A 12,755-nucleotide genomic window follows, 5' to 3' on the forward strand; every position below is an offset into this window, starting at 1 on the left:
TGTGTAATGCAGATTTATAATTTTTGTAGATTTCCTTTCCTTGCATGTCCATGGCCTACAGAATGGCATTTGGCAAAAGCACTGCTAATGTGTATTCCACTAGGATATTCACTATTTATAATTAAGACCTGTGGGGAGGGGAGGGAAGAGGAGATAGTGGATATATGGATTCTGCTCAAAGGCACCTGTCTTGTTAATGAATATTTGGAGGTGGAAAAAGAGACCAACATCTTCTGATGCATAGATGTACTTTTTGTAGTTCTTATATTGTAACAATATGATTTTCCTCTGATTAAATGCAAATGACCACACTTTGGACTTTGTTTAATCTCTCCAATAACTTTGCTTTTTCTTTCCAGATGAATGAAATTGAAGTATGTCCGGAATGTTATTTAGCTGCTTGCCAAAAACGCGAGAATTGGTTTTGTGAGCCTTGTGTAAGTTAAGAATTATGGTAGTCTAGCTACTACATGAAAGTAGCAGTTCTCATTTGACTGTTATCCCCTCTTTGTTTGAAACTTGTGGTGGTTACTGAGTCAAGGAAAGCTGCTGTAGTTTACCAAGCTGGTATATCATCCTTGTGGAGTCAGACTGTCTCCAATTACTAAGCTGTAAGATTGCAGGTTTTCACAAAAGGATTGGTCCAGTCAGAAATAATTGTAAAGGCTGTCAGCCAATTCACAAGTTCTCTGTCCTCAAATATAAGGTAATTGCCCTGTGCCAGCAGTGCTTTCATGTGGTACCCTTAGTGCTCTGCAGATTTCTGAAATGTGAGCCTCTCTCTGCAGATGTGCATCAGTTTAGACTTGATTTTTCTTTTGTGACCTATTGATAGGTTGTCTGTTTCCTGTTGAATACTCAACCAAATTTAGGAAGACATCTTAAGATTCCTTAAGTAGAAGTGTGTAATTCATCACGTTCTTTCTTGGACTGTCCTGGTTTCAGCTGGGCTTTTCTTCTTAGCAGCTGGGACAGTGCTGTATTTTTGATTCAATATGAGAATAATGTTGATGACACACTGATATTTTGGTTATTGCTAAGTGGTGCTTACCCTAAGTAAAGGACTTTTTAGTGTCTTGTGATCTGCCCAGACACAAGCCTAAGTGTAAATCAGAACATTTCAAAGGTTGGCTCTAGCCTAACTTATGTTATGCTCTATATTTGGAGGGGACTAATCAAAAATAAATTAATTAAGAAGTGCAGCAGTTACGATAAATTTAATCAAGATGTGTAAGGTTTTATGTTTTGGGAGGTTTTTTTATGTAACTTTATCATTTTGTCCTCTCAGAATTTATTATAGTTTGTAGTAAAATGGAATCTTCTATTTGGCAAGTGCCTTGTGCATGTTGGATCTTTACTGAATCTAAGTACTACATATAGTTTTTTATAAAATCATGTTTTTTATCAGATTTGAAGGTAGTACTGCTTACATTTTCTGACTGTATTTTGCCTCTTCCTCTAGAGCAATCCTCACCCTTTGGTCTGGGCTAAACTCAAAGGCTTTCCATTCTGGCCTGCTAAAGCACTGAGGGATAAAGACGGGCAAGTCGATGCCCGTTTCTTTGGCCAACATGACAGGTGGGAGTTGAACAAAAGGATGTCTGGCTGTGCTTAAAAAATTCATGTTGTAGTTTTGTGTGCCTACAAGTTTCTGGATCATGTCTTTAGAACCTTGACCCTAACAAACTGTGTAATACTGTAGCAAACAGTTTTAGTTCCTTCCATGATGTCTGTAGAGCATGAACTGTGTTTGTAAGATACATACATAATCTGGTGAGTATGCAGCTTAATTCCTGTGTCTGGTGTTGTGCTGGGGAGAACTGTAGTTCTTAAAGGTGAAAGAAACCAATGAAGTAATTTGTCTAAACATTATGGGAATATACACACACCTGTAGTTTTAAAATATACAGAAATATGACCTGCGTTGAAAATGCCAGTTTTGCTCTGGAGGGATTTCTCTGTGCTTGTGAATCCTCTGCTTGGATGGACACAGCCATGATGAATACAAGTTGATTTGTCATGAATTAGAAATATAAATCTATAATAACATGTGCTGTAAAAAACTCCAACTATACAGGGCCATGGAATAATTAAGTCAAAGTTCCTGCTATCTTAGCATCTTGGGAGGCAGTTTCAGGGTCTGCTTTATTTCATGATAGATAAAATCTGTCCAGTACTTGCTGCTAGAGCTTTTCCTGGTACTGAGGAATTGGCCAACCTGGCCTGGGATGTAAAATGTTACTAAGAAGGTGCTTGTGAAGTATTCATTTCCTTACGTGCTTTTAACATTTTTGTGCTATGACAAATAAACTGTCTAGCAGTGGCTGTCTGCAGTTACACAAGTGTTCCAATTAGGGATATTTTGTCATATTTGGCCAGTGTTAAGTCATGTTTTATTGCTACTGAGTAAAATAAAATAAGCCAGTGATAATCCAAGGCATGCAATTTGCTTACTTACCAAAAGTTAGCACTGAGGTGTTAAAAGAATGTAATGATGGCTCTTTAAAGTCATCTGAGCTTTTCATATTTTTGTGATTAGGCAAAAATAAATTAGTATGTGCATAAAAGTTGGCAGTGTCAATTCACAGTATGAAATGTAGTTATATTATCTTTTATTTCTTTGTTTTATATATAGGGCCTGGGTTCCAATAAATAATTGCTACCTCATGTCTAAAGAAATTCCTTTTTCTGTGAAAAAGACTAAAAGCATCTTCAATAGTGCAATGCAAGAAATGGAGGTTTATGTTGATAACATTCGTAGAAAATTTGGAGTATTTAATTATGCACCTTTCCGGACACCATATACTCCCAACAATCAATACCAAATGTTGTTAGACCCTGCAAACCCAGCTGCTGGAACTGCAAAGACAGACAAACAAGAGAAAATCAAACTGAATTTTGATATGACAGCATCACCCAAGATTCTGATGAGCAAGTCCATGCTGAGCAGTAGCACAGGTCGCAGGATTTCACTGACAGATATGCCACGGTCACCAATGAGTACAAACTCATCAGTTCACACTGGGTCTGATGTTGAACAGGATGCAGAGAAAAAAGCAACTTCCAGTCATTTTAGTGCCAGTGAAGAATCCATGGACTTCATTGAGAAAAATACAGGTAAAAAAAAAGGAGGTACAGGACTTTGGAAATGGACTAGTTTTATTTCATGTACTTTTTAAAGACAAGGCTGTATTATGACTTGGTTTATGAAGAAATTAAAAAAGATGCATTTAACTTTCAGTATCACAGATAAAGAACAGTTCTTTCTGTCACATTGAGAAGGAATGAATAATCTTAAAAAGTGACTGAACCCGTTCAATTTAATAGCAGGAAATAGTTGTGACTATTAAAGTGAATGGAGAGTGGAAATAAATAAGAAAAGGAGTTAGAATTGTCATGAGTAGGTGTTCTGGTTTTAAATGTGTCTTTATTAATTTTGTACTTTTTCAGCTTCTCCAGCACCAACAAGAACAGGTCAAGCAGGGAGCTTGTCAGGCAGCCCCAAACCTTTCTCTCCCCAAGCATCAACGCCAATTTCTGCTAAGCAAGAAAGAACTTCTACTCCAGGAAGCATTCTGAATCTTAACCTTGGTTAGTTTTGACATTTTAAAACCTAGTATTCTGAACAAAAAACCAGCTGAACAAATTATGGTGGTGTCAGTGCAGCATAATATGAACAAACATGCTTGTATGTGGCTTTAAATGAACAAAGGTCTTTAAATGAGGCACACATGTAATTATTGTTTCATCAGATTTACTGGGTTTCTTATCTTGTAGAAGAAAGTTTCTGTTATTTTTTCTTGTTGATGAAAGGAAGTGGTTAAGGGATAATTTTTTTCGTACCTGAACTGTACAAATGAATGTGTCTAAACAGTAGGTAAGTTTCTGAAAGTTGTAATTACATGAACATTGCTCCTCTTCACCACTCAGTCTCTCTCAAGTGAATTGCTGGCGAGATTTTCTTGTGGTCTTTAGGATTTAGGATTTACTAGGGCTTCTCTCTTGCTGCCTTCACATCACCTCCTCACTGACCATCCCTCTCTAGGGAGATAGATGGATGAAAGGAATTAGCAGAATTCTTGAAGTCTTGAAACTCCCTAGAAGTAAATTTGGGGATTGTGGAATTTTGAAAGATGGAGTAGGTAAGAACTAAGTTGGTAAAACAGTTCTGCAAGCCAAACATGTAAATCAGTTTCCTCAGTCATGCTTCGTTCCTGTGAGTGTTCTCATTCAGTTCTGGCAACTTTTTACCTCCAGGTGAACCAGGATTTTGCCCCTTGGTGTTAGCCAGGTATTTCAGGAAGGCTTAAGTTCAAGAAATGAATTTATGTCTTCAGTGCCTTTTGGATATTCTGATTCTGGATACTAGCTCACAAGTCTGTTTTTCAGTGGGTCATATGTGTGGACATAATTGTAAAATTAATTTCTTCTGCTGTACTGCAGCTGTTTGTCACCTCATCTGAAGTGACAATGCATTTGGAAGTGCTGCAGTTTTTTGGGCCACAGATGGGAGACATCAGCTGGAGCACTTTGAATAAATAGCTTAGATTGAAAATTCTGCTGTAATGGTCCATGAGTAATATAAAAGAAGTGCTTGTATGCTCTCAAGTGGAATATCTGGGAGTTTTTTTCAGATTTAGGAGAATTTCCTTTATTTAATGTACTTTTTGGTGATGAGAGTGAAAATAACAATCCTTCTTCATTTAATAGTGTCAGCTGTGCCAGACATGGGTTCTTCTGTGGATTTTAGAATTTTTCCAGTATAACTCATTGTGACTCATTATCATACATGACATGAACTGGATTTCTCTCTGCAAAAACAAAAGTGAGAGTCCAGAAAACAAAGACACTTTGTATCTTCAGAAGAGTACTGGGATGACTCTGTGGTCTCCAATTCACCAAAAAGGAAGGAAAAATAACAGAAATAGACCATCTGTTGCTACTGTCAGACTTGATAATTTGAAATATGGAGGTGTGAATGAGCAAGATATACAGGGATTTGGGGGGAAGAAAAATGTGTTTCTGATAGTATAGGACCTGCCCTTGGATAATAGAGGCAGGAAACAGTATGAATGTACCTTGTTAGGAAATTCAGACTTACAAATTATGTCTGATCAGAGGAATCATTGGTTCAGCCCTTTGTATTTATTTCACTTTTCTCTAAGTTGTACCTCAACAGAAAATGCTTTGCAAATATATGTATATATATATAGTAAAATAAGTCAATGCTGTGTCATATTTGACTGCTCTAGAATGAAACTTGAAAATAAAGCACAAATGCACATTGTGCAGTGTTACCTTTTGCCTTCTCCATGGCCTCTGGTTTTTCTCAGCTTATGGCATTGGCTCTTCTGATCCTACCACAGGCCAGGTAAAAACAGCTAAATTGGCCAAACATAATTCTTCTCTTCATTTTTTCCCCTTTCTTCATGGGTCCTTACTCTTCCCCCCACTAACTCCAACTGGTTTAGTGCCCTGAGCATTTACGGAATGTCAGCACTCTTGGCAAAGGGTACAGGATAGGACTGTGCTGTACAAATACAGCCTCTGAAATGGGAAAATTGAAGCAAAAATGTGAAACTTAGCAACTAAGACATTTATACCCTTAGCACTGTAGTGTGTGTTCTTTGCAGACAGATGTGTGCATTTCAGAGGGAAAATTCTACTCATTTAGATGAAAACTCAAGATTTTGCTGGCATATACTGAAAAATGTATTATTCTATCTTGAACTTACTAATCTATCCAGTGAAATAGTCCACATTTTTATATATATTCTCATTACCTAACTTTTGGATTTTAAATGATGACTATCAAGATTTTATGTGTCTTACAATCTTACAAAGATTTTATTTCTATTTAATTTTTTTCTGTGAAGGTAGTACTCCTAGTAGTAAATAACAGCAGTAGTTTAGTAGAGGTGCTGTCAGACAGCTTTACAATCCTGAATGGGGATTTCTTGATAAATTCACATTGATGGAGAAAATGTCCCCATAATTGATGCCTGTGTTTTGTGTGTGAAGAGAGGAAGAATCCACTTTTTGTAGTGAAGTCATTTTAGAGTTATTATTTAGCCTATAATTACAACAAAAAGCGCAGTATGTTCCAGATCCGTCTGCATTGCTCTTTGGTAAAACGTGTTTTATCTAGGTTCTGATCTCGGTTCTTTCTTGTCAAACCTTTTTCTTAGTGTGTGTTTGTCTTTGCAGACCGCAGCAAAGCCGAGATGGATTTGAAGGAGCTGAGCGAGTCGGTGCAGCAGCAGAGCACCCCAGTGCAGCTCATCTCCCCCAAGCGCCAGATCCGCAGCCGCTTCCAGCTCAACCTGGACAAGACCATCGAGAGCTGTAAAGCACAACTGGGTGAGTGTCCCTCAAAAGACACAGTGGACGTGGGAAGGACACAGTTAAATTGGAGGTTAAATAAGTTTTTGAATAGTAAAACCATAAATATTTTATGTTTTTAACAGGAGTAGAGAATATTCAAACTCTTTGAGGCAAGTAGAATGCACTGAACTGGTTTGCTTTAAAACACAGTGAGACCTGATGCTTCAAATTTTTATCAAAAAGCTTTCATCTTTTAACCTGTTTTTGTACCATTCTGATGTAGATAGTATGAGAGGATTATAGCCTTATCTGCTTTGTTGAAATATTGGAGAATTCTGCCTAAATTGTCAGTTGCACATAGTAAAATGAATGTAAGTAAGTAAGTGTGATCAGGTGAATAGTGTTGCTGATTTTTAAGGTGGCTTCTTGTGGATAAAAATAATTCCTTTTTTTATTTATTTGCCAGCATTTGGTCCTGAGTTGAACAAAAGACCTTGCAGGTGGTGGGGAAAAAGCAGTGAAAGGAGGGCCATTGAATGAAAAAAAAATGTAAATTGGAGTATGTAGAAGTTCATTCTTACACATTGTGGTGCTGGGATAGGGCACTAAGCTTTGTAGCTTAAGGACTAACAGTTAAGGTAATGGGATGTGTACACTTTGTTCCAGTATATAGAGTATTTTCTTGGTAATGTCAGTCAGTGTGATGTCAGCATGGAATGTGCTTTCCTTCCCACAATTAGGAATAAACGAAATATCTGAAGCTGTTTACACTGCAGTAGAACACAGTGACTCTGAAGATTCTGAAAAATCTGATACCAGTGACAGTGAATATAGTGATGAGGATCAGAAATCAAAGAATGATCAAGAGGATGGTGAGGACAAGGAAGGTGCAAGAAGTGACAAAGAATCATTGAGCTTGAAAAAAAAACCTAAGCCTCCAGCACAGAATGAAGACAAGGAGGAACTTAAAAGCACAAGTCCAGAAGTGGAGAAAACAGAAGAACCAGTCAAGGAAAAGGCTGTTTCAGACACTGAAAAAGAATTTTCTGAAAAGGGAAAGAGTTTACAGCATCCTGCGAAAGAAAAACTGAAAGGTAAAGATGAAACAGACTCTCCAACTGTGCATCTAGGACTGGACTCTGATTCTGAGAGTGAACTTGTCATCGATCTAGGAGATGATCATTGTACTCGTGAAGGAAGGAAAAACAAGAAAGAATCTAAAGAACCTTCTCCAAAACAAGATGGTAGGATGAAATTATTTCCTTTTTTTCCCCTCTGTTCTGTAGGGCTGTTACCAAAGGTAGAATTGCTGCCTTTATTTTTGCACTAAGATTAAAATACCTGTATTAAAACAATTTTTAGGAGTGGTTGTTCATCCTTTGTGACTGAAAAAAGTTTTCAGTACCGATTGTAGTTTCTGGTTTAAACAAAATTAGTTTTACTGTTTCCTTTCAGCAGTGTAGAACTATGAATATCCATAATTTTTACTCTGTGACAAATGTAGAGTTTATATTGCAATTATTACTACTTTCAGTTGAATCTTTACATTTCCATGACCTCCCAACATTTCAGGTATTTGTTGAGTATTGATTACCTTTGAGGAAAATAATTCAAAGCAGACTGGAACGTACATATGGCTGTTCCAAAAGCTAGGTGGAAAATTATGAATCAGCTGTGTTGGTGAAAAGCTGGCATAACATCTTATGTTTGTTTAGTTGTAGGTAAAACTCCACCTTCCTCCAGTGCAAGCACCCAGCCTCTCCCAGAAACTCCAGTCCTCACCCGCTCCGCATCGCAGACTCCCCCAGCTGGCGTGACAGCAACCACCAGTGCTGCTTCCACTGTCAGTGCTCCCTCTGCTGCCACAGGAAGCCCTGTGAAAAAGCAGAGGCCTCTGCTGCCCAAGGAAACCGCCCCTGCTGTGCAGAGGGTGGTGTGGAATTCTTCAAATAAATTCCAGACATCTTCTCAGAAGTGGCACATGCAGAAGGTACAGAGACAGCAGCAGCAGAGCCAGCAGTCTCAGTCACAGCAGCCTCAGTCCTCTCAGGGGACGAGATATCAGACAAGACAAGCAGTTAAAGGTACACACTTTGCTAACTCATATGCTAAACACATTAACTATTCCACTTGCATGTTTACCAGTGTCACCTCAGTATCTACAAGTGGCTTCCAGTTTTATCTGACAAGCAGTGGATCTGAAGGGTTTTTCAGAGTATAATTTGTCAACAATGAAATTACCCAGGCTCCGGGATTTGTCTTTGAAATCCCTGTTGTTTAACAAGACTTTGATGCTAGTTTACTGAGCAAACAGCCCTGGCATTTCAGAATGTTTTCACAACTGTTTTCTCACCATCCCTTTGCTGGAGCCTTCACCAATAGCTGGCACAGGGTAACACAAGCCTGTGCTACTGTTGATTCCCTTCGCTTAATAGCAACTTTATGTAAATCAGCTTCATTTGTCATTTCAAGTTAATAAACTGAAATGTTTACTGCTGTGCCTGAGGAGCAGACATTCTCCACTCTGCTGACACCACTGGCACACAGGTGATTTTGTAGAGGAGAGAGGTTTAAGACATTTACAGAGGCTTATTTTTCTGGTCCCAAGCTGCTTTTGTTTCTGTCATTTAAGCAGTGTTGAGGAAGTGGTATCTTTCTGCTTGTAGACTGCACAAATTGGTACAGAAATATTCAGTGACGAAAAATAAATGTGAAAATTGGAGAAGTTAAATGCAAAACTTTTAATAGAGTCATGCTTCAGTACATACCTTAACAGTATGGGCTGAACTTCATGTTCAGCCCATGAGTTTGTTTTCCTAATACTGCTTACTATTGAGCACATCATGGCAATGTTCCATTTTAAATATTATAGTCTAGAAATCTATCATGTAAAAACTATAAAAGCTATAGATTTCTTATATACTGAATTGGCATGAACAGAAATATAGCACATAAAGATGAATAAATTGTTTATTTCAGCAATTCCACTACTTGAGGATATTGGGAATGAAGACGTCTTTTATAAAATGAACCAGTAAAAATCACTTGAAAAGTTTTATTTGTAAAAAAATACTATTTTAAAAATACTCCAGCAGATAAGTCATTAGAACTGAGGGAGACTTCTGCACTGGCCAATCTAAAATAAGTTTCAAAGTTATATTTGCCTCATTACCTCTAAGCATTACAATTGTGTGCAAGTTCAGTGGCTGGGCACTGTGTAATTAATAATTATACCATTGTGTAAATAAAGCAAATCTGAAATGGTTACATGCACACAGTTCAGTTAGATATTGAAGGCAGACGATTGTCTACTGTTTTCATAATTCCTTGTGTGATTGATCCCCTCAATGTTCTCTTTTCTTAGCTGTGCAGCAAAAAGAGATCACCCAGAGCACTTCCACATCCACTATAACCCTGGTCACAAGCACTCAGCCTATTTCCATGGTTACCAGCTCTGGATCTGCAAGCACACTTTCCTCCTCACTCAGCACAGACTTGCCAATTGCAACAGCTTCAGCTGATGTGGCTGCAGATATTGCTAAATATACCAGCAAAGTAAGTTCTGGAGGAAAGTTTTAAGGAAGTTGTACTTTTCTTTTGAAACACCCTGTAGTTTCATCAAGTGGGAACTTGTCATAAATGTGTGTTCATGCATTAAACAGATGTTAAATTTTTAATAAGAAGGGGTGGTGTAGTGCTGGTGTCATCGTAGTGACAGTGAGGGAAGGGACATGAGCCTTCCATACTCCCTTAGATATTTAGATTAAAAAATCAATGAATACGATGTATTTTTGCATTGAGTTTCTTCCCCAAATTCATGGTCATATATTTTTTGTTTATAAATTATATCAATAGGAATGTCTTAGAAAAGTAGAAGGTCAAGCAGTTCACCTGTTCAGGACACTTAAAAATCAGAGTCCTGATCAAAATTGTTGTGCTCTACCGTCTAAATAAGTAGAACCAGGTAAATTGCATATATTTAGAGAGAGAGAGAAGGGTAGCAATATAGGTTCCCAGTAGAGGGGTTGAAAGAAAATGAAAGTGGGAATCTATTAAAAATATATATCAAAGAATTATTTTTCCTTTTTGTCTTTCAGATGATGGATGCCATCAAAGGAACAATGACTGAAATATATAATGATCTTTCAAAAAATACTACTGGAAGTACAATAGCTGAGGTTAGTGTAAGATTAAAAAAACCCCTCGTATTTTAAGTTTGAAAAATGCAAATTAGTATTTTTATATATGCAAATAACTGCCACATAATTGTACCTACAAAGGATTATATGTGGAGATTGTCAAGAGAACTGATTTCTGTGCTGTTTTAGAAATAATGAGTAGAGTGGAAAAAAACACTGAAAAAAACCAGGTGGGCTCTGTAAGATAAGCATTAAGTCATCAAACCTGGGTCCTTCAATCTGCTGTCAAGCATTTGCCACCTTGTTTAAAATCAGAAATTAAGTCAGTTTTTTTGAAAATAAAATTTTTGTAAACTGTGTGGTACAGTAGCTTATTCCAGTTATGTGATTATGACCATAATTTTTAATACTTCTTTAAAATACTTTCAGTGTTTTGGATTTTTAATGAAATTTTATGCATTGATGTTAATATTTCCTAAGGGTAGGGCTTAGTATCTTCTAAGGGGTTTTTTTTAACCTTGGAAAAAGCAGATTAAGCAGTGCAAACTAAGTATGAATGGGAACAAATAAAGCTGAAAGTGTGATGATTTGTTTACCTGCTTTAACCAAAATAAGAAATTCCCAATCCACAGTGAATAGATAATCTTGCTTTTCTAAGCCTCATCTAGTTAAAAATAAAATAAATAAATGAAATGTCATGCTAATAAATGCAAACAGCACTGAGGAATAGGTTCTTGATTCCAGTCAAAAATTTGAGATTTGACAGTTTCAGAGGAATCAAGAGTAAGTTTAACAGAAGTTTCTTGTCTTCACAGAGTCCCGTGCTTTTTATGGTGAGCAGATCCAACAAACAGATACTTAGAATACTTCACACTTTGGTTTGGGGTCTACCATTGTCTTGTTCTCATGTTAATATGAAGGAGCCTTGTTGTAAACAATGCCTGATTGCTTTGGGCATGGTTTTGTATATAATAATTATGTATTACACACCACGCCCTGGTTGTTATTGCTAACTATTAAATTTTTAATATTTAGATTCGGCGTTTGAGGATTGAGATAGAAAAACTTCAATGGCTACATCAACAGGAACTTTCAGAAATGAAACATAATCTAGGTACGAAAATGGCAGTCCAAAACAGTGTCAGGTATTGTCCTACAAGTGAAAATGCTTGTAGTATGTGTTATCTTCATCACATGATGCTGCACATTGTCCCACTTGGAACTGATGTGTTTTGCTTTGTAAAGAAACCAAGATGCAATGAACAAATGAGCTGAGAAAAGAGGTGGAATCCTCTGTATTTTCTGAATATTGGAGCAGAACAAAAGTTTGGGCTTGCAAAGACAAACCATGTTAGCAGCAGCTACATATGTCCTTTTTGTGTTCTTGCTGTATTCTGGTCCTTTGTGGGACATCTAGAACTAAAGCGTTAAACAAATGGAAGGTAATGGTTAAAAATCATGGTGCCAGAATTAGAAAAGAAGATGGAAGACTTGCATTTGTTGAGTAGGTATGAAACAAATGCCCAAACTCAGGGAATACCTTGACTGCTAGTTTTAATTTCATGTTGTCTTTAAACTTATGAATATTACTGTTTTGCTCCTTGCTGTTGTGCGGTGGAAAATGCAAACCCATCTTTCTCTGGATTTTGAGTAGAACTGACAATGGCTGAAATGCGTCAGAGCCTGGAACAGGAACGAGATCGTTTGATTGCTGAGGTGAAGAAGCAGCTGGAACTGGAAAAGCAACAAGCAGTGGATGAGACCAAGAAGAAGCAATGGTGTGCCAACTGCAAGAAAGAGGCCATCTTTTATTGCTGTTGGAATACCAGCTACTGTGACTACCCCTGCCAACAAGCTCATTGGCCTGAGCATATGAAATCTTGCACACAGTCAGGTAATGGTGCCTCTTACACAGCTGGGGGGGTTTTGGGTGGGTGGATGGATCCACAGTGACTCAGTTTTTCATGTGCAGATGTGACTCTGAGGAGGGGCTGTGGACTGGCTCCCATGAGTAGTGGCCTCATTCTCTTTTTTCTTTGATTTTAGCTACTGCGACGCAGCAAGAAACAGATACTGAAATTAGCACAGAAACACTAAATAAATCATCCCAGCCCAGCTCAAGCGTGCAGTCTACACCCACAGAAACAGCCAGCACTCCTAAGGAAAAGGAAGGTTCAGCTGATAAAAGCAAAGAGAGTGTTACAGTGAGTATCATCAGTTCAAACACAAATAATGTGTAAGATTTCTCTGAAACCTACGCCTAAAGACTTCCCTGGATAAGCCAGGAATTTA

At 37.6% G+C, this 12,755-nt stretch overlaps 1 protein-coding gene across 6 annotated transcripts in view; it reads left to right on the forward strand.

The window, feature by feature from the left end:
• The window catches only part of ZMYND8 (zinc finger MYND-type containing 8), a 48,721-nt gene that overhangs the window by 29,631 nt on the left and 6,335 nt on the right, over nucleotides 1-12,755 (forward strand). For all 6 annotated transcript variants that reach the window (XM_066199155.1, XM_066199149.1, XM_066199153.1 and 3 more), the window contains exons 9-20: nucleotides 360-437; nucleotides 1,463-1,578; nucleotides 2,636-3,117; nucleotides 3,451-3,591; nucleotides 6,208-6,360; nucleotides 7,065-7,568; nucleotides 8,040-8,408; nucleotides 9,689-9,879; nucleotides 10,422-10,502; nucleotides 11,499-11,577; nucleotides 12,118-12,357; nucleotides 12,510-12,667. In XM_066199155.1, coding sequence (XP_066055252.1) covers nucleotides 360-437; nucleotides 1,463-1,578; nucleotides 2,636-3,117; nucleotides 3,451-3,591; nucleotides 6,208-6,360; nucleotides 7,065-7,568; nucleotides 8,040-8,408; nucleotides 9,689-9,879; nucleotides 10,422-10,502; nucleotides 11,499-11,577; nucleotides 12,118-12,357; nucleotides 12,510-12,667 — 2,592 coding nt within the window. The remainder of the gene's footprint in view (nucleotides 1-359; nucleotides 438-1,462; nucleotides 1,579-2,635; nucleotides 3,118-3,450; nucleotides 3,592-6,207; nucleotides 6,361-7,064; nucleotides 7,569-8,039; nucleotides 8,409-9,688; nucleotides 9,880-10,421; nucleotides 10,503-11,498; nucleotides 11,578-12,117; nucleotides 12,358-12,509; nucleotides 12,668-12,755) is intronic.

This window comes from Chamaea fasciata, unplaced genomic scaffold, assembly GCF_029207755.1.
Source record: "Chamaea fasciata isolate MVZ Bird 193981 ecotype frontalis unplaced genomic scaffold, bChaFas1.0.hap1 SCAF_17, whole genome shotgun sequence".
NCBI classification, from domain to species: Eukaryota; Metazoa; Chordata; class Aves; order Passeriformes; family Sylviidae; genus Chamaea; species Chamaea fasciata.